Source organism: Pelodiscus sinensis, chromosome 1, assembly GCF_049634645.1.
Source record: "Pelodiscus sinensis isolate JC-2024 chromosome 1, ASM4963464v1, whole genome shotgun sequence".
Lineage (NCBI taxonomy): Eukaryota > Metazoa > Chordata > Testudines > Trionychidae > Pelodiscus > Pelodiscus sinensis.
Genome location: NC_134711.1, coordinates 109,132,242 through 109,153,686, shown reverse-complemented (window position 1 = coordinate 109,153,686; position 21,445 = coordinate 109,132,242). Strand labels below are relative to the sequence as shown.

The 21,445-nt window shown below is 41.1% G+C and overlaps 2 protein-coding genes across 8 annotated transcripts in view; one reads left to right on the top strand and one right to left on the bottom strand.

Moving 5' to 3' along the window:
- Window positions 1-2,265, bottom strand: part of CACNA1C (calcium voltage-gated channel subunit alpha1 C) — a 696,460-nt gene extending 694,195 nt beyond the window's left edge. The window contains exon 1 of the mRNA XM_075896653.1: window positions 1,950-2,265. Coding sequence (XP_075752768.1) covers window positions 1,950-2,088 — 139 coding nt within the window. The 5' untranslated portion in view covers window positions 2,089-2,265. The remainder of the gene's footprint in view (window positions 1-1,949) is intronic.
- Window positions 1-21,445, top strand: part of DCP1B (decapping mRNA 1B) — a 57,995-nt gene that overhangs the window by 19,801 nt on the left and 16,749 nt on the right. For all 7 annotated transcript variants that reach the window (XM_075896671.1, XM_075896675.1, XM_075896691.1 and 4 more), the window contains 4 exons: window positions 9,461-9,527; window positions 11,652-11,787; window positions 18,363-18,491; window positions 19,280-20,125. In XM_075896671.1, coding sequence (XP_075752786.1) covers window positions 9,461-9,527; window positions 11,652-11,787; window positions 18,363-18,491; window positions 19,280-20,125 — 1,178 coding nt within the window. The remainder of the gene's footprint in view (window positions 1-9,460; window positions 9,528-11,651; window positions 11,788-18,362; window positions 18,492-19,279; window positions 20,126-21,445) is intronic.

The following is a 21,445-nucleotide window of genomic DNA, read 5'->3' as shown; positions in this document are numbered from 1 at the left end:
CTCATTATACCTGAGATGGGAAGACACAATCGGTATTTTCACTGTGGTTGAAATAATGCATACTTGCTGCAATTTTTCAAAAACTTCCTTTGTTTTTCTAACAGCAAAATAACCCTTTTCCTCTATGGCGTTGGTTAAATTATTTGATAATTTAAAACACTATCCAGGTTTACATCATATAGCTTGGTTAGTGAGATTGGTCAAGGTCTGACATGAAATCTAGAATTATTTTCTCATTCCTCCTTTATCAGTAGTGCATTGTGAAGACACACTAGAGCTTGGAACCAAATGATTTGTGCAGAGACCTTTCACTTAAGAGTCTTGTGCCTGTTGCTATGATGCGGCTCAGCAGAAATATAGAAGTCACTATACCAGATTAGATTAGTAGTTCATCTAATCAGTTTTCTGCACTGGCCAAATATCATATGTTTCGGATCTGAGAGAGAGCTCTCTGAAGCTCAAAAACTTTTCCCTTTCACCAGCAGAAGTTGGACCACACTGGTCTGGCACCCTCGGTCCTCACTGGTCCCAAATGAGTGAGTTTGCTGCACCAGGGGAGGTCAATTCTGGATCCCTATCACCGCGTCCCTCCTCCCACCACCACACACAACCCCAATTAGTCGATTGTCTGCCTCATTATAGCCTTAATTTTTCCCTATGATTCAACACAATTACAGGGATTTTGCTAAACTTAAGGCTTTTCTGCACAGTGTGATCGGAGTATGGAAATATTCAATTGAAAAGGTGAACATTTTAGGAAAGTCCTAAAAATGGTTTTGTTATGGTGATAGTTCTGCAATCTTACCTGTAGTGGGTAAAGCCACCGTTTTCAAATATTGCTATTGCCTGATGAGTAGTAAGCAGCCAAAAAAAAAGATGCCTCTCTGCTAATAGTTACAAATTCACATGTGGAATCATGGACTGGTATTTGAAAGTCAGTGAAATTTTATGTCCCATGAAAAGAAACAGTTAAGATAAAAAAAACTTTCAGTGGCTGGTAGTGATTGAATCCGTTTGGCCTGTTACATTGATGCAGAAAGTGTATGAAGGAGAATTAAGGTAGATTTAGAGCACTCTGAAGATGTGAGAGAGATTCTTAATGAGGTGGAAAGAGGAATAATTCAGCATGTTTCTGCTGAACACCGGCTTACTTTCCCATTTATGGATGTCAGTACATAAGCAATATGCTAACTGCTCTGAACATTTACTGTTGAGTGTACTGCCAACACTGGGAATTCCGGACATCTTTTCAAGATAAGATAGCCATATGATGAGAAAAGCAGAGTAGTTAAACATGGAATGGAATTTTTTTTAAAGACGGTAACTTTTCATGTGACACTTTTTCCCCCTATTACTTCATATAGGATAAAATGGACAGCTGTCTGTGTTTTTCCCAGGAGAGTGAATATGTATGTAGTACTTTTGAAAACTGAAGATTGGAAAACAAGTCTCAATTAATTTCCCTTTAGAAATCAGGCTTGCCTTTAAAAAACACATTTACTACTTTGTCTTCAAATATTGTTTATATATTCTCTACTTTAAAGTGAAATCCCGTTATTCCCATCTATGCCTACTCAAACCCATGCCCACAGTTTGTCCGTGACTGCATTTTAAATTCTGGAATCAAATATTTTTTTCTTAAGCCCTGTCTCATCCTTTTCTAGATGGAAGCAAGGGACTGGAATTAATTAGGCGCTTAAAAGTCAGCATGTTATCTGATGAAGTGCCTTTCTATTCACTCTAGAGATCTGAGAATTTCCAGAGCACTCTGTCTCCTGTGGGAGTGCATTTATACGCCACAATTTCCAAATATATTACCAATGATTATTAAAATGCATTGTTCATAAAAGTTTTCAGATATGAAAATAACTGTTCTGTTTCAATGGGAATGGAATACAACACAGAAGATTTCAGGACATCATTATTTATATCACTAATGTGGGTCTTACCTCCAGGTTGGATGTAGAAGCAGCTAAGCTGAGTTTCATGCACCAACTTGCCCTTATACTTCACTTCAGGTTCACCTGGCAGATGGTTCGGTAGTGGGCGATATGCTGAAGTAGATTGCCGAACAAAGGCTTGAAACATTTTATACTTCCAAAGGTAGCTTTGTACAGCTGAATTAAATACTCTGTATATAGCAAAAGTAGGTTCCTGATTGTCCGTAGTTTCTACTTTAATATCATTTAAACCTAATAGCCACAAAACTTGTCCAGATGTTAAACCCTAGTCTTGGAAAAGCTCATGTGACCAAAACTACAGAAACTTTTCTAGCTATTTGAAATGTGAGCAGCATTTCTTGCATTATCTTTTCTTCCCTAGTGCTTCACTCCTAATCCTTTTTTGTCCTGTGTTTCTATTGCTTGGTTAAAGCCCTCTCCTCCCCTAGTGCTTTTACAGGAAAACTTGGATTGAGAAGTGAAGATAATGGGCTCCATCTGCCTGTCAGCTCATCACCTTACTGAGTCATGGTGATCTCTGTTTTTTGTAAATCATCACTAACTTGTCTGATATACTCTTGTATTTGAAGAAAGATAGCTTTTGTCTAGGATTTTGTAGACTGTAGGCTTGTCATAGCCAGACAACTTCTCCTGGAATGTGAGTTTAGTTTTATATTGTTTTTACATACAAATACAAATTTATAGTCCATATTTGTCAATTTCATGGTCAGAGAATTTAAAAAAATGTAAATTCTATTTAATCTATTTAAATCTGAAATCTCAGTGTTGAATTTGTAGAGGTCCTGACCCAAAAAGGAGTTGTTGGGAAGGAGGTCACAAGGTTATGATGTTTGTGTGGTTGTGTTACTACTACCCTTACTTCTCTGCTCCTGGTGGTGGCAGCACAACCTTCAGAGCTGGGCTGCTGGAGAGTGGTAGCTGCTGGTCAGGAGCTCAGCTCTAAAGGTGGAGCCACTGCCAGCAGCAGCACAGGAGTACGAAAGGCATGGTATGGTATAGAACTTTTTTCTATTTTGTTTTGCTAGAAAGACTGAATGAATAGTGTGATGTGACTAGCATGGTTAAGGTAGAGTGATGGGCAAGGTCTTACAAACAAACTACCTTCTCTGTTTCGAGTAGTGTTCTGTTTTGTAGAGCGGGGTTTAAGATGTGTTGTTGCATCTACATCTGACAATCTGTAATCTGGGCTTCTTCACTTCCTGGCTGGTTTTAAAAAAAAAAAAAAAAAAAAAAAAGATCAGAGGGATGTTTGGGGCCCATTTTATTAACAAGAATTATTAAATGCTTTGCTTTTTAAGAAAGGATTCCAGCCACATTTAAACAGATGGTGGTGAGATCCCTACACAAGAAACTGTCTCTTGACTTTAACAACATTGCCAATTTACTGCCCACTCTCTTAACCATCTGCATTTGGGGAAAGATGATTGAGAAAGATGTTTGAACAATTCCCTGCTAGTTTGATTTTAAAGGTAACCCGTCAAGCTTTTGGTATGGGGGGGGGGGGGGCGGGGGGGGCAAGAGGCAGAATTTTTCCTTCATGTCTTTTGTGTCATGTAAAGATAACTCTCTGAAATTGATTTTATTTTCCTTCGATAAAGTATTTTTCTTGCTTGTTTTTTTTTTCTTTGACGTTGAAATAATGAAAATATTGTCTTACTGTCCCTATTTGTTGAAAGTTGATTGGGAGTTTTATCAGCTGTTCAACTGAAGAGGCCTTTTCAATCTTTAACAGAAAGCTTTTTTTCCCAGCTATGTGTTAAGTGTTTGAGTTACAGTAGTGTTAGCAAAACCAGAGTTTTAGACTTAATGAAAATCACTTTCTTACTCAGTTATTTGGGCTTTATTTCCTTGATAGTTGTGATATCACAAACCTAGTAACTCTTGAGTTATCTACAGTTTTCCAGGAAAACAGGGCAGATCTGACCTCAATTTGTAGTGTAAAAAGCAGAAGGAGACAAAACAGACAATTTTCAGGTGGTCTTTGTGTCCTCTATAAAACATTGAGTGGGGGGAGGGCACAATCTTCCTCTTTAAATGTGGGCTTAGTAAAGAGAGAGTATTTTATTTATGATTGACAACAAAATGGTTGAGAATGGAATACAGACTTTCTATAAAATGTTACATTTTATGGGAGTTTAGTTTTGATAGATTTTCAAGTAACTTTTTTTCTTTATCAAGATGAAGATGTCAGAAAAAGTTGTTTCTAGTGTATCTACAGTCCTGAGAGTTCATTTCATTTAAAATTTCACAGGAATTTATCAATATAAAAACAAATGTTAAAGGATGATTGATAAACAAATACGAAGGGGCTGGGGAGAGTGTGAAGGTAGCCCAGTACTCATGGGAATGCAGAGGCATTCCATTCCCTGCAGGCCTGTTGCTGCAGAAGTGGGTGGGGCAGTCTCAGCTGGTAGGGAGGGGGCACTCCCTGCCTGTGTCACTTCCGACTGTGCAAAGAAAGCAGTTAGAGCCGTGGTGTCCAACCATTTCTGAAGCAGTAGCCACTATAGCGGCTACTGCTATAGTACGCTAACTACACTCAACCAGCCAAGTAGCAACATGTTGGACACCACAGAGTTAGAGTCACTTTGAAGTGCCAGAGTCAGGTGCAGGCTCTGTCTGGCAGAGAAGGCAGACCAACTACTGCCTGCCTGTGTCCATATTTGTCTCATTCCCCTAATGCACAGGGAGTTTGGTGATAAGGAGGTGAGATAAGCAGGGAGCCCCACTTGGCTGCCAAGTGGCAGTTGATTTGTGTGCTAGTGCTCTGTTCCTTTTGGCAGGGTGCTGGAAACGCAGGGCATTCCAGCACTTGCAAAATTGAGGTTAAAATGGGTAAAATCCAAATTTTTGTTTGTGTCAATACCCGGGAATTGGGGGGGGGAGGGAGCAAAAAAAAACCAAAAACAAAGGCCAGTTTCAAAACAGAATTTACTGTAAATTCCTGAATTGGTTGAGGTTATATCTTAGATTGGACCAGCTTTTGTTGGTGAGAGAAACTTTTGAGCTGTACAGAGCTCTTCTTCAAGGACCAGCATGGCTACAAGTAGACTGTAAAGTTGTTTGGTTTTGAGTGTCTGGTATGTTCACCAGCAAATATTTTAAAATTTCTGGTTTAAGTAGAGCTTTTCCAGGTTGATGCTCCAACTAAAAAAGGACCTAATTTGATCTTAATTGGCCCAACTTGCGTAGCACCAAGATCTGCCTTGTACCAGATTTGTCAAAAGACCTTTGGGGGAGGTACTTCAAAGGAAAACTTTATAATTGGCTTTGATGTTGTGATCTAAATATATTAAATTTAGTTTCTACAATAAGCCATTGACTGGTTTTGAATCCTTAATTTGATTTGGTAAAAATCTTTATTTAGCTGTGGAAAAAATGTGTGTGCTTTTGAGAAGGTATTGAGGACAATAGCCCTCAAGTGACTTTGTGTGCTCACTGTGAAGTGGAGAGACTGCCAGCCTGAGTGACAGTGGAGCCCTTGCTTTATACTTCCAGATGGACCAGATAACCTGGGTTGAGAGCATCACTTAATTTGTATGTGCGGTTCCTGTGGGTGGACAGGAAGGGAGTTAGGGTCAACACCTCGGAGAGAGCGAGCCTGTGGACTAACTCTGCAGTGTGGATATTAGGGTTTCCAGATGGTTGAAACAAAAATACCGACCCTCTTCCTTCCCCCCCCCCCCCCCCCAAAAAAAAACACCGGGGGAAAAAAATCTGTTGAAAGGGGAAAAAGGGGGGGGGGAGATGACTCCAAGACTTAAGCCAAAAAAAATAAAATAAAACAGCATGAAAACAGCATACCCCCTTTTAAGAGTGCAGGGATAGGAACAGGGAAATGGTTGAGCACTAAGACCCAAATGCTTCCCCTTGGTCAGCAGCCATTTTGTGCCGGCAGCCTTGCGGAACCAGATAAGCATGGGGGCTGGGGTCGGGGGGCTCGGGGTGTTGGGAACCAGGGGGGACTTGGGGACGGGGGGGGGCGGGAGGGAAGGGGAGGCCAGGTGCTGAGTGTTTGTAGGGTTGTCAGATGCCCAGCATTTTCGCCTCCTGGCCAGGGAAAAAAATCAGAAAATACCGGACATTTTAGGTGTCCGGTATTTTCTGAATTTTTTTTTACCAGACAGGAGGCAAAAATACTGGACTGTCAGGGTGAATACTGGACATCTAGCAACCCTAGTGGATATATGCTTTGAGGCTACCAGAAAAAAGAATTAAAAACCTCAACTGATGTGGTGGAATGTCACCTGAATGGGCCAGATCATTCAACCCTCCATGCTCTGTGATCAGCACTGGTTGTCTGCTCCTTGGTGCATGTCAGACTGTTCATTACAACCTATGAAATGTAAAATAGTCTTTTATCCAGATAATTAGAGAGGCCTTTTCTCTGCTCATGTTCTGTCACAGGAATTGAAATCTGCAGGGTTGTTCTTGCTTTTTGTTACAGATTTTAAATTGTCCATGGCCAAAAGTGATAGGGGGTTGGATTAGACCATGTTAACAAACAAGGAGATTGATTATTGTGTTCTATGAAGGTGTGTTTAGACTACAGGGGTTTTTTTAGAAAAAAGTGGCCTTTTTTCAAAAAGACTTCCCCTGCGTCTAGACTGCTGCCGCGTTCTTTCAAAAGTAAATCGAAAGAACCTGGCAGTTTTTTTGATCGCGGAAAACCTTGTTTTACGAGGAATAACACCTTTTTTCGAAAGTGCCCTTTCAAAAAAAGGCGCTATGTAATGCAAACTGTGCTTTTTCGAAAGAGAGCATCCAGACTGCCTGGGTGCTGTCTTTCGAAAAAGCAGCTTGCTTTTTCGAAAGTACTGATTGTAGTCTAGAAGCTCTTTTTCAAAAGAGGCTTTTTCGAAAGTATCTTTTGAAAAAGCCTCTTTCAAGAAAGGCATTTAGTCTAGATTGACCCTTAATGTGTAATTGATTTTAGTGATGCAAATCTCCCAAGTGTCAAATATAAACTTGTTTTAAAAAATACTCAAATCTCAGTCACACAAACATTTGATTTAGGAGTTTTTGGATTATACCAACTAGAGGAGGAATAAAGTTTTTTTTAATTAAAGATATGGCAGGCAACTATTGTCTGTCTTACACTATGAGCTCTGCCATACTAGTCTCCCATTGGCAACACAGGAACACCTTCACACAATTAAAACACAAGTTGGGCATGACTGGGCAAATGAGACTTTGCAGAATCTTAACAATGGTTTGGTAAAATTCTTTAAAATAGTGTTCAGTTTTAACTGTATTTCAGTGATGTCTGTCCTCTACTGTATAGAAGGATTCAGCTATTGTACTGTTTGTAGTTTAAACAGGACCTAACAGAACAATGAATTTTTCAATTATTTTGTATAAAAAAGGATATTTTAAAAAAAAATTATGCCTACTCTGTTACTAATTAGGGATTCTAAAAACAGATCCCATGTTTATTTTTTAAGAGTTGTGGCTTAACATTCCTGGCATTTATTTTGGTTGGTTATAAACCTAGTATTTGAAATGTAGGTTTTAAAGTTTAATTTACTTTTCTATAAGATGGTCATTTTATAATTCATAGCAACAGCTTTCTGTTACATATGTATACATGAGTTTTGGAACCATCACAATCTATGGTGTAAAACAGGCGTGGGCAAAAGCGCCTCCGTGGGCCAGATTCGGTCCACACAGGGCCTGCTGCTCCCCATCCCCAGGCGAATTAGGGCCTGGGGGAGGGGAGGTGCCCGAAGCCTTCTCCACTTTGCCCCCACCCTGCGAGCAGCATGTGGCGCTTCAAAGCGCCTGATTCGCCTATGGATGGGGGAGCATGCCAAGCCTCTTCCAGGGCATGGGTGCCTAGTGGGAAGGGGGGACCCCAAAGGGGCTCTCCCACCCCCAGACCAATTATGTTCTGGGGGGCGGGGTAGCCCTGTCCCTTCCTGTTTAGGCCCTGCCCCTTCTGGGGTGGCCCAGGGCTACTTCAGAAATTTTTTAAGTGGGCCCCTGGGCAAAAATTATTGCCCACCCTGGTGTAAAATGCCTTTAGACAATAAAAATCATCATGACACTATCAATATTAATAAAATGCACCAGATATTTTAAAATGTGTTTTTTCTTTGTCTGTTGAATTTCTGGTCTCCTTCCTTTACCTGCCAGAGTACTGTGATTAAGTCATATCTAAAGATAATCATCTGGCAAATGTAACTTCAGTCCTTTTTTACTTATACAAAGGACTTATAAATAATAAATGGCTAAAAATTTGAGGGGGAAGGGGGCAGAGGGCTCATTGCACTTCTGTGTTTTACAAACAGCTGTAAACTAATTTTCTTTTCAAATGTTAAAGTCCTTTCCAGCTTAAACCTCCTATGCCAAGTTTTCTTTCCACAGTTTCATTGTGGAATGAAAATAGATGTGTAGAATAGAAGGAGTGATTGCATTGGACCATCATAATAGTGAGTTATAGGACCCATGACAATGATTTTAATTAACAGTCTGTTTTAAGATGCTGTCTTCTATTATCATTTATATCCTTTTCAGATAAGGCATTATCCCTACGCTGCTGACCACATTAGCAATAACTGTATTATAACAAGGTTACAGTTAGCACAGTTCCCCTGACCTGCATAAATAAAAGCTCCTTTCTGAGATGCTTAACAGTGAAATATTGTTATAGCTGTACCCTTCTAGGTATACACAGTTTTGTAGCATGTTTCTGATTTGGGCTGAACAAGAAATTAATGTTAATATGTTAGCTACAACACTGTTAATTGCAGTCTCATGGTTTCCTTACTGCTGTGGTTAGATCATAAGACTGGATGGTTTTGAAAAGATTATATTATCAGTAAATTTAAATCTGCTGCTGGTCAGTGCTGCAGGAAGTTATGTTTGTGGACTGGACTGTGTTTTCCAATCCCGGGATTGGTTGCATCTTAATCTAGTAGATATGTGCTTCTTTTTGGGAAGAGAGAAAGAAGAGTGAAAATGAGGAACATTAAAGGTGATCTGCAAAGGGGAAAAATTGGGGTGCTTTTACTTTGGATAGTATGTAAAAAGAGACTAAAAGATTCTTTTTTGTTTTTAAACAGTTTTTCTCCTTTCTTATTGCATTACTAATTCGGGTTCTGTCTACATATAATACATTAATAACTGAGAGCTAGTAAAATGATGGCATGACAAAAGCTAAGCAAGTGAAAGTCAAGCAATTTGAGAAGAGAAATAATTTGTCTTTTGTTAACTGTTTAACTCAAATAACTTACATGGAGAAAAGGATTCTATACTCCATCACTCTCAGTGCAGGTATGAGAATTAGAAATGTAAAATCTAAGATATCCAATAAATCCTCCAGCATAATCAAGGAATACCAGAGTTGACATATCTGTAATCAGAAAAAAAATCTTTCTTAAAATATTTTTTTAAATAATCCTTCTCAAGTCACCTTTAACTACCCACTCCAAAGGAGGTTACTGTCAGATAGAATATTGTGAGAGAAGATGCTCATATTTTGTGTTGTGCATTTGCAGTGTCCATTTATGGAATTTGGTTTTATGATAAGGAAGAATGCCAAAGAATTGCAGAACTCATGAAAAAGTAAGTGGTGATGGGTGAACAGGAATTTTTGTGCTCTTTATGTGTATGTGCTTCGGTATATACATGCACATTTTATTGTTTTGAATATTAACCCCGTTTATATTTATTTTACCAATAAATATGCAGGCAAAATAAATGCCTTTACATAATTCAGTATCTTTCAAATTGTATCAGAATGTAATGGGCCATCTGATTTATTCTCTAAAACCTAACACATCTATTTCAGAGAGTGTCTCAATGAAAAAGTACTTATTTGGGGGGTTTGGATGGATAATTTTTCTCCCTTTTTTGGGGGAGACTGATTTTAAAAGGAATTACCATTACAGGGGGCAAGAATAAAAAAGGAGCTTCATGAGGGGCATTCATAAAGGATGCCTGCAGGTTTTTTCTGTATTTTTGTATGTCCTTTCCATGTTAAACTTGAACAACCCCTTCTCTTTTTTCCCTTTTTTAACAAAATATGCAAGATTAAGTTATTTGTCACTTTTCTGAAACATGAGACAAGGTCTTAATTAGTTCAGACTTGAATATATTTATCTGCTTAATAAAATAATTGTCAGAGTTTATGAACTCTAATTATACAATCAAATCATGCTCACATAAAAGCTTATATTTTCTCTACAACATTTCATTTTTGTTAGTATTAAATATGTCCACTCACCTAGCTTTTTCACTGCTTTAAGAGTCCAGAGGTGGCAGAGCCTGTCCTTTCTCTGCCTACTGTTTTATATCTAATCTCGCTTGCTCTTTTACAGTGCTATATGCCTGCTTTTTGGCAATGTTTGTTTGTTGATGGGGAATGGATTTGAGGTGCTTAATTTTTTGATACAATGCTGTAATCAATGTTTTTGAGGCATTAGGGTTGGGGCGGGCAAAAAGGCCTCCACGAGCCTAATCTGGCCCGTGGAAGTCCTGTCAGTTCCCCACCTAGGGACAGGAGAGCGTGCAGTGCGTAGAGTCAACCCTAATGGTTGGCTCTAGGTGCCACACGCCGGAAGGCAGGGAGCAAGAGACTTCATACTCCTCCTGCTCCCAGGCCCTGATTGACCTGGGGGGAAGCATGCAAAGTCTCCTCCCACTGCCAGGGGCGCAGGTGCCTAGAGGGAACCACCAGCTGTTCAGAACCGCTGGTGGTTCTCTCTGGGGGGAACAGGGATAAAGAATTCACACACACACACACCCCTCACAGACCAATCAGGGTCTGTGGGTGGAGAAGCATGACATGTTCTAGCCTCGCCCCTCCCACCTGAGGCTTCACCCCTTCCAGGGCAGCCTGTGGCTACCTTACAAATTTCCGAAGTGGTCAAATTGTTGCCCACCACTGCCTTAGGGTATGTCTACAGGTCAGCATTGTAGACATACATGCTGCGAGAAACACAGAGATGTCTATAAGGTAGTGATTAGTTTGTGGTGGTGGCTTTTTTTTTTGTTTTTTTTTGTTGTTGTTTTGTTTTGTTTTTTGCTGTATGTCCTACAGCACTGAAATGGATAAATTGTGATCCGAGAAATAATTGATACAGAAACAATTCATACAAATATCCCCAGGAAACAGGCTTTTTAACAGCTAATGTTAGTTAACTAGCTCAAGTTGCTGTTGGTGGTGATTAGGTACTCTCAAACTGGTAATTTGCTATAATAAAGACTAGTTTTCAGAGGATTCATGCTATTGGAAACCATGTGTAGTGGTTTATAATAGCAGCATTTCATATAGATAAAAAATACCCTGTAGCTCAGCCAAGTGGCTGTGTGCTAGAACTCTCAGCATTATGCTGCAATTATAAAACAGCTGGGGCAGGAAATTGGTCATTTACTACAAGTTAATGACTGAATTGTGTGTATTCCCCACCTCCCACCACTAGTCAGTACTGAGTAACACTATAAATTCCCTGTACCTTCTATCTATGGAATGTGTGATTTGAGTTTCAGAAATTCAAGTGTTTATGGCCCTGTGTGCACAGAATTTGGAGGAAACTGTATCTTGTCCCCGGTCAAGCCATCCTTTCATATAGACTGTAAATATATAAAAACCTTTCCAGTGTTTTTGTTTAATGATTAAAAATAATTGTGGTTGAACTTGATATTTTCTTTGTGCCTTATGGATTCCCATGTTACCCTCACTTCCAGTCTCACTCAGCAGGAGCAAGTCAAAGCACGGCAGGGGGCTGGAACAGGAGCCTCTCCAATGATCCAGAGCTCTGGTGATAGCAAAGAAGTGGATATTTTACGGATGCTTACCAAGGCCAAAGATGAATACACCAAGGTCAGTCTTACTCTGGGTAAAATTTCCTTTGGGTCACACTAACATGACACCGTTTCTTATTGTTTTGTCTTCTGAAGCATGTAGGGCCTTTTCGTAAAAGTTACTAAAAGAAAAATAATACATACAGGGATTTTTTTGTTTTTCTGTAGAGGAATTAAGTGATCATAGAATCATAGGTCTGGAAGGGACCTTAAGAGGTCACCTAATCCAGACTTTTGCACTCATGATAGGACTAAGTATTCTCTAAGTGAGGGGAGTTTGTGGGGTACATTTCAGTGACTTTGATTTTGACACATGAATCTCAAATATGATTTGCATAGTTATTGATCCTGAAGATCTGTAACTTTTCAGATGTGGATATGGATGCTCATGGTAGTTTCTAGCTGCCGAGGAGTTATTCTTAGTCTCTTCGACAAATATCTAATGTCTTTTCCATACATTGAGGTTTGTTTAGGAAGACCCCTAGTAACTAAAGTAACTGTTTTAGTACTTGGTGAGATGTAGTTTAGTGATGGATGGATGGAAACGAAAAGATTTTGAAACCTAGAGTAATCGGATCTCACATGCTTCCTCTGTGTTCTGGAGACACCTAAGTAACTAATGGATTAATTAACTTTCTTCTCTTTATTACTGAGCAGCCCAAAATGTTTTACCTTTCTGAATAAAAGACTAATCATTTCAATTATTCATATCAATAGTGTAAATTATTTCAGAGCCTCCGTTAGATTCTGCTGCTGTTTTCTCTTTCATATGCAATACTGTCGAATAATGGAGCTCATAACATGCAAGTGTTTTGGGTCTGGGAACTTTTTTTTTAAATATAAGCAATTTAAAGAGGTGATTTTTATGTCTTTTGTGAAATGTGGTTACTAATAAGATTTTAAGTAAGGCTGTAATGAACTTTCTCCACTCCTGTGAAATGTAGCCTTTGTTTCTTATGGCAAAGCTGCTTTTAAAACCAGCATCTTGAGAACTGTTCTGTCTAAGATGAGTTTAATGCTTTAAACAAATGACAAAAGAGGAGACTTGTTGATGTAATTTAATCCTGAATTGGTACCTAGGCTTGGATTAAAACTTTGTTGATTGGCATACATTAAAATGAGTACAACTAATATTGAAAAAACTATAATGGTACCTTCTGGAAAATCTAGAAAAGAATCAGGAAGAAAATTCTCTCTTTCTCCTTTATACATATAAATTCCTGTAGTAGGATATAGAGGAAGAAAAATACAAAAATATTTTGTTCTTACATTTGTGTACAAACAAGATCTCTGAATATTTTATACATTTGCTGTCTCTTCTTATCTCCTGCATAATTCCATGTTTGAAACTTAATTGGTTGCCACGGAAATATTATGCAACATAGCACTTTGCATTCAGGTGGGGTATGAGCAATAGGAATAGCTAACCTCTTACAGACTAAATATTATGTTTGCATGTCAGTGTCCTTAGTAACATAAACTTAGGTAATGGGGGGAGGATGGGGACAAATAGTGACAGATTTATTTTTACATTAAAAAGGGGCATCATTTCAGAAAAATTTGGGGGAGAGGAGCAAAGTTATGTCAGCATCTAGAACATGGTTGCAGTATATAATCTTGCAGAGTCTGGGGAAGGGATAAAAAGTGAACGAGATAATGTAGTGTGTGTATGTGTATATATATATATATATATATATATATATATATATATATATATATATATATATATATATATATAAACCAAAGAAAAGTCAGAGGGGGGAGGAGAAAAGGCAGCTATTCCTTTTGCATCATAGCAAATGACATCCCTGCATTAAACGCCAATATACTTCACAACTGATTTTTGGCCACCTCACTACAGTTATATTTTCTTGCCAGTTTGTCTGAAGATTCACTTTGCTGAAGTCAGCTTGCCAAGTCTGCTTATTAGTCCTTCTGCATTTTCTGTGATTCAGGAGGGTAATGGAAGTTTTGTGAGCCATAGAGTAGGAACAAACAAGATAAATGAGCAGGTTTCAGGGCATTTAAGAGCTTTTCTTTCATTCAAGTCCAGTGGTAAAGTTCTCTAAAGAGCTAAAGTGACTTAGGACTTATGGGCATTTCTGCAGTGCCCTCAAGCTCAGACTAAAGGGGTATGAATAGTAGTGCGCACCAAGTGCTGTACCGTAACTCCCTGTGTGGACATTGTATGCATAAACTTAAAGGCAAAGGAACTCCAGAGGAACCTAACAAAGCTTGGTGAATAGACCAGACATATGCCACTCAGTGTTGATATAATGCAAAGGAAACTTTTTTAACATAAAACCTAATATGGCTACTTTAACGTTATTAGTATCACAGGGGTAGCCGTGTTAGTCTGAATCTGCAAGAACACCGAGAAGGCCTGTGGCACCTTAGGGTATGTCTACACTACCCCACTAGTTCGAACTAGCGGGGTAATGTATGCATACCGAACTTGCTAATGAAGCCCGGGATTTGAATTTCCCGGGCTTCATTAGCATAAAGCCGGCGCCGCCATTTTTAAAAGCCGGCTAGTGCGAACCCCGTGCCGCGCGGCTACACGCGGCACGGGGTTCGCACTAGCCGGCTTTTAAAAATGGCGGCGCCGGCTTTATGCTAATGAAGCCCGGGAAATTCAAATCCCGGGCTTCATTAGCAAGTTCGGTATGCATACCTTACCCCACTAGTTCGAACTAGCGGGGTAGTGTAGACATACCCTTATAGATTAACAGATTTATTGGAGCATAAGCTTTCGTGGGCAAAGACCCACTTAGTCAGATGCATGTAGTGGAAATTCCAGAGGCAGGTATAAATATACAGGCATAAGAAGAGAGTTCCAATCAAGAGTAAGGCTAGAGATAACTAGGTCAATTCAGTCAGGGAGGATAAGGCCCACTTCTAGCAGTTGATGAGAGAGAGAGAGAGACAGAGAGAGAGAGAGACCCCCTGCCTGAAGAGTTGCTTCCTGCCACTGTCTGAACTTACAAGACCGCATACTGATATCCCCCAAAACACACCATGTCTCGCCTGCCGCACATACTCTGTTCCCTGTCACATGCTCCTCTTCCCCCTTACTTCTGTAGCAAGATGACTGTGGAGCAATGGGATTGGGAAACCTGCTTCATGTGATGCTTACTGCTCCAGGTGGCATTGCAAACCCTTCCCAAAGCACCCTGCAGCCAGTTGCACAATGGGACAATCCACTGCACTCTGTGGCATTGCAAGAGCTGCTGATGTGGACATGCTTCACCATCACAAGGAGCACAGTGTGGACTCGAGCAGTTTCTGTGCAGCACTCTGTGAGCAGTTCTGTAACTACCAGCATTTTACATCTGCCAGTGTAGATATAGCCTGAATCTTCACATCATTGCTTTCATTTTGTCTTTCTAAGACATCGATATGTAACTGGTTTTAAAAGGGAACTGCAAAGCAAAAGTGAAATTGTAGTTAAGCCTAGACTTCTGCCCCTATTAACCATACCTTGAGACACCGAGCACAAAAATCAGTCTAACTTTTTAAGCAGTCTCTCTTGCCTTCTGTGAAATTCTCTTGGTATTTTCTAGCTCATTTGAAGAACTCCTAAAGTTCACCATTATGTGCCATCAAATGCCACAACCTGCACATGGATTGATGAGACTTCTGCATTTGAGATACACTAATTCACTGAAGAGGTCACATTCTAGGGTATTCTAACACTGAGGGGGGAAAACTGTAGCAGGTTAGCTTATATAGCTTTGTGTTGAGTGTTGCCCACCCATCCTAGCCAAAGGGCATTCCGTGCAGCATTTTATAGTTAACTCAAGTTCTATTTTTGCTTTGCAGTTCTCCTTTCAGGGCAAAGTTTACTTTTTGGTTGTCATAGTTTCCTAGTCCTGTTGCTTGAAGCAGTTGCTAACCTTATGCCAGATGGGTACAGCATGAAGGAAGATTCAAGAACTGAACTAATGTTTTCCACCTCGCTGCTAGCAGTCCTTTTAGTAGGTCTGTGTTTGTGCCTCCAGAAACCAACATCTGAGGCACAGGTTCAAGCAGAACAGCTGGATTCCAGGTGTATGAATTGAACTTTGATTCTTCTTTATGACGTTTCCTTCCCCAAGCACCATTCTAGAAATTAAATGCCTGCCTACACAGACACTGAACTTTTTTTTTTTTTTTTTTTTTTTTTTTAAGTAGTTGGCAGTAAGGGAAGTTCCCTCAAGCACAGCATTCCGTAAAACCAGGACATAAAATACACTGCCTCTTCTGATAGCCCTCAAGATCTTCTTCATTGGCCTCCTCATGCAGTCATTAAACCAACTTATCCCTCTCTTTCTTGTTATTTTTCTCATGGTGATAGGTGTATTAGATAAGGATATGCTGGATAGTTTTCAGTCCACACTGCCTTGGATAGCTCTCAGGTTATTTTTAACTGTTTGGTAGCTATTCTGGATTATCAATTCTTTGAATCCTGCCAGGTTTGTGTGTGCTACCAAAACCACCCAGTCATTTCTTTCACAGAAATAATATCATAGTAACCATAGTATCTTGGAGCCTTTGCCATGTCTAGGACCCCACAGTGCTAGGCACAGAATGAATAGATGGTCCCTTCCCCTGGCCCTCCTCCCCCAAAAAGAGCTTACATTGTAATTAGAAGATGAGAGCCAGGAATTCTCAAACTTCATTGCACCATGATGCTCTTCAGACAACAAAAATTACTATATAATCCTGGGAGTGGGTATGGAAGCCTTAGCCCTGAGGGTGGGAGCCAAAAACTAAAGGCTTCAATCCCATTCAGGGGGGCCTGTAACTGCACCCTGCTACCTAGAAGTGAAGCCCTCAGGCTTCAGCCCCGAGCAGCAAGACTCGGGCTTCAACTTTGGCCCCAGCATATCTAATGCGGTTGCAACCCACTTTGGAGTCCTGACCCATAGTTTGAGAATCACTGATTCTAGACACATACAGGAATACAATGAAACAGTGAGACATGGGTCACTATATGGAGGCAGCAAGTTACATGGGCCCATGGCGCCCTGGCACCCAGGATAGTCCTGGCCCAGGGGCCAGTCTCCACCAAATTTCCCTGCCTGCCATGCCCTGTGCACTCCCCCAAGTGCATCTCCTGGCCCTGCCTGCTGCCCCTGCCCCCACTGCTGGGGCAGTGCAGTGGGGCTAGCGTGTCTTCCTGCTGCTTGCTCCCTACAGCTGTTGGTGCTTCCCTGAGGCCAAGGGAAAAGGGGATGGTGTTTGTGCTGTATGTTGCTCCAGCTGCCAGAGTGCACCTGGAAACACTATCCCCCTGTCCCCGTTGCCCCAGGCCTCATGGCCACACATGCCAGCAAGCAGCAGGAAGCTGCTGATCAGTGGTGGCTGGGGTTCCTGGGGCATTTTAAATCACTGGGGGAAGGAGGCAGGCAGCAGTGCCCCAAGACCTCTACTTCCCCCAGCAACCACTGTCGGGGGAGGGGGTGCCACAGGTAAACATGGTACCCCTAACCCCTTCTTTCCACACCCCCTTTTGCACCTCCCTCTCTGCAGAACTTGCACCCTCTCCCCTCTTCCCCGCATCCTACCCCGAACTCCCTCTCCGCCTCCAAACTTCTCAGTCTGTTCCAAGGTCCCACACTCCCTACCCTCAGCCAAAACCAGCACCTAGACTTCATTCCACAGCCTGGACCCTGCACTCCCTTCTGTGCTCCCAAAATTTCTCCCAGAGCCCACACCCCTCCCCGCCCAAACTTTCTTTTAGAGCCTTAGGCAGGTGTTGGGGGAGAGAATTTGAGTGGGGGAAGAGGTTCTGCAAACCTGCCACCCGAGTCAGTATGATAGGCAATTGTTTCACCAAATGTCTAAGTAGTTTTAGTAATTTCATAGGGATTGCTATGTTATATTAGACCCATGATCCGTCTATTCCAGTAGTCTGTTTCATGTCTGAGAGGACGGTGCAAAAGCCCAAAGTGGATTATTAAAGAATGACCTGGATATAAAGAAAGCTTTCTCCTAACATTCATCAGTTCTCCTAACATTCACCGGTCAACCTTACCTCAGTCCCCGGAAAAATCATGGAGGGGATCTTCAAGGAATCCATTTTGAAACACTTGGAAGAGGGTATCAGGAATAGTCAACATGGATTCACCAAGGGCAGCTCATGCCTGACCAGTCTGATTAGCTTCTGCATTGACGTAACTGTCTCTGTGGACATGGAGAAGTCAGTGGATGTGATGTACCTTGATTTTAGCAAGGCTTTTGATATGGTCTCCCACAATATTCTTGCCAGCAAGTTAAGGAAGAATGGATTGGATAAATGGACTGTAAGGTGGATAGAAAACTGGCTAGATCAACAAGGACAAGTGTAGAGTCCTGTACTTGGGATGGAAGAATCCCAAGCATTGTTACAGGCTGGCGACCAACTGGCTAAGTAGCAGTTCTGCAGAAAAGGACCTGCGGATTACAGTGGATGAGAAACTAGGAGAGACCTGAAAATCCCATTTTATGACAGGCTAATTGCTAGTATCTTGAAGATTTAACCAGTTTGGAATTTTATGATGCAAAATTGGGGAAGAACATTCCTTAAAGTAATAATTTATTTCTTTCCAATATGCTTTATTTTTGTTGCAGTGTAAGACCTGTTCAGAGCCAAAACAAATGACTAGTTCCTCTGCTATCTATGACAACCCCAACCTGATCAAACCAATACCAGTGAAGCCCAGTGAAACTCAGCACCAACAAATACCTCAGCAAGGCAAGGTACACTTTAATTTGCATGCTGATTAGTGCTGCAATAGCATATCAGGCACAGGAGAATGCTTGCGTAGATCAAATAGTACAAGAATTTGGAGTGGAATTAAGGTAAATAATGAATAGTCTACATGCCAAATGAGTATCTCTTTACAAAAAATAGTTTTCCTGTGTAAAACGAAGTGGTTAAAAACAAACATGCTGATTCAAGCAAAAACAATTGATCTCTCAATTCAGGAAGTTGTGGCCACAGGCCACGTGCATACGTCATGGATTCCTCTAACTACCCTGTGGGACTCTGCTTATTTTATTCATGTATTAATTTAATTTGTACAAATGCATTTGCATACATGATGGATTCCTTTTTTGTAACTTAAAAATACATAACACTGCAAAAACCCAGCAAGCTACATCCTGTTGGCCTTTGTAAGGATAGAGACAGAAAGTGACACTACTTCCCAAGAGAACAGAAGGTTTCTTTCTCCCCTTTGTAACCTTTTTGAGCTTTTTCTAATATTTTATTAGTGGCTAAGAAGAGACCCTTCTCCCTGGCCATTGAAAGTGAAATCAGTACCTTTTTTCTAGAGGTGGCTTGTTTCTCACAGACCAGAAGTTTCAAGGCTGTTTTAAAAAAATATATTTTTCTGCCACGTGGCAGAATCATTAAATAATTCTCTTAAGAGGAGGGAGTGAAGGTCAGTTGTCTTGGCTGTTCCTTTGATCCTACAAGGTAGCACTTTAGGCAGTTAATGCAAATGCACAAGAACTATGTTCATTTATTCTCTCTTTCTTCACAGAACATGGACCCTGAACCACACCACTTATCTCTGACAGCACTGTTTGGAAAAAAAGAAAATCCTACCACATACCAAGATGTTTCAGAACAGTCACAGAAAAATCACCAACTTAATCTTCCTGCCAGGCAGAGGGTGGTGCGTTCACTGTCATATGAGGAACCTAGCAGACAGTCACCTTCAGCAGAGAAGCATCTTTGCCCAGCTATTCAAAAACTTATGGTGCGTGGGACAGACCTTCACCCACTCTCTGAGCTTCCTGAGAATCGACTGTGTGAAAACGGCAATATCCGCTCTGGGGGGGAGGTTTTTACTGGACTCTTTCAACCTGTGACTTCTCATGGTATTGTAACATCTCATCCAGACCAGGACACAACTGGCACTCAAAGTTTGTTACAGAAACTGCAGGGTCCGTCTGGATCAATGACCAAAATGGACCCAAGTGCAACAGGTCCTGTAAGGTCAGCAGCTTCAATTTTCAACAGGACTTCTGCTACAGTATCAGCAGCACAGATAAATAACATGACCCAGCAACGTCTGGTTTATTTCAATGGCTCTCTTCCAACCCAAAGTTTAGGGCCTCAGACTGTTGTTAAAGAACAGTCCAAAGTTCCTGATCAGCCACTTTCCCTCTCTGGCAACCAGTCAATCAATTCTGGAGTGATTTCACCCCAAGAGTTACTGAAAAAACTCCAGATAGTGCAACAGGAGCAACAGTTACATGTGTCCAGCAGACCTACATTAGCAGCTAAGTTTCCTGTGGTTACTCAGAACACCAATACTCTGAAACCCTTGGATTCCTGGATAGACAAGGCATCAGGTGCAGAAAAGCAGACTCCTCTCTTTCAGGTAAATATATGGTTTAAGGAACAAATGCCCACAGAATCTTTGAGCTGCAGTGCAACAGAATTCAGTTTTATAAGGCTGTTCTCTAATTCCCATTATTTCTTTCCTATCCCAAAAAATACAAGCAGCAGACAGTGCAGCTGGTCATGCTGATCACCCCAGAAGCATTCCTGGTGAGCACCAAAGCAGTGATCTCAGGGCCACCTTGGAGCCAGCTGCACCGCCTGCGGCTTGGACAGCCGAAACAGCAGTTAATGTGACTGGCTCTGGGGAGAACCAGGTCAGTGGTCATGGGGGCTGCCTGGGCAGCAGCAGTCCTGGGGTGGCTGGGACAGTGGCCATGGGGCACCCAGAGGCTGTCTGACAAGCAATTATCTATTAGCTAGCAGGCAGTCAATCCTCAGCACTGAAAGAGTCCCAAACAGCATCCACCCCCCAGAGCAGTGGAGCCCCAGAAGTAGAAAGTTAATTATGGACAATGACTTCTTTGTTTCGGTCTTCACCGAGAAGTCTGGAGGTGTGCCTAACGTAGTGAATACAAGCAGAGAGAGGGTAAGTTTAGAAGATAGGATACACAAAGAACAAGTTAAAAATCACTTAGGAAAGTTAGATGTCAGCAAGTCACCAGGTCCTGATGAAATGCATCCCAGGATACTCAAGGAGCTGATAGAGGAGGTATCTGAGCCTTTAGCTATGATCTTTGAAAAATCATGGAAGACGGGAGATTCCAGAAGACTGGAAAAGGGCAAATATTGTGCCCATCTATAAAAAGGGGAATAAGAACAACCCAGGAAACTACAGACCGGTCAGTTTAACGTCTGTCCCAGGGAAGATAATGGAGCAGGTAATTAAGGAAATCATATGCAAACACTTGGAAGGTAATAAAGTGATAGGGAATAGCCAGCATGGGTTTGTGAAGAACAAGTCATGCCAAACTAATCTGATAGCTTTCTTTGATAGGATAACGAGCCTTGTGGATAAGGGAGAAGCGGTGGATGTCATATACCTAGACTTTAGTAAGGCATTTGATACGGTCTCGCATGATATTCTTATTGATAAACTAGGCAAATATAACTTAGATAGGGCCACGATAAGGTGCGTGCATAATTGGCTGGATAACCGTAGTCAGAGAGTAGTTGTTAACGGTGCTAAATCCTGCTGGAAAGGGATAACAAGTGGAGTTCCGCAAGGGTCTGTTTTGGGACCCGTACTGTTCAATATCTGGGCTTGTTTAGTTTGGAAAAAAGATTAAGGGGGGACATGATAGCGGTTTTCAAATATCTAAAAGGGTGTCACAAGGAGGAAGGAGAAAATTTGTTCCTC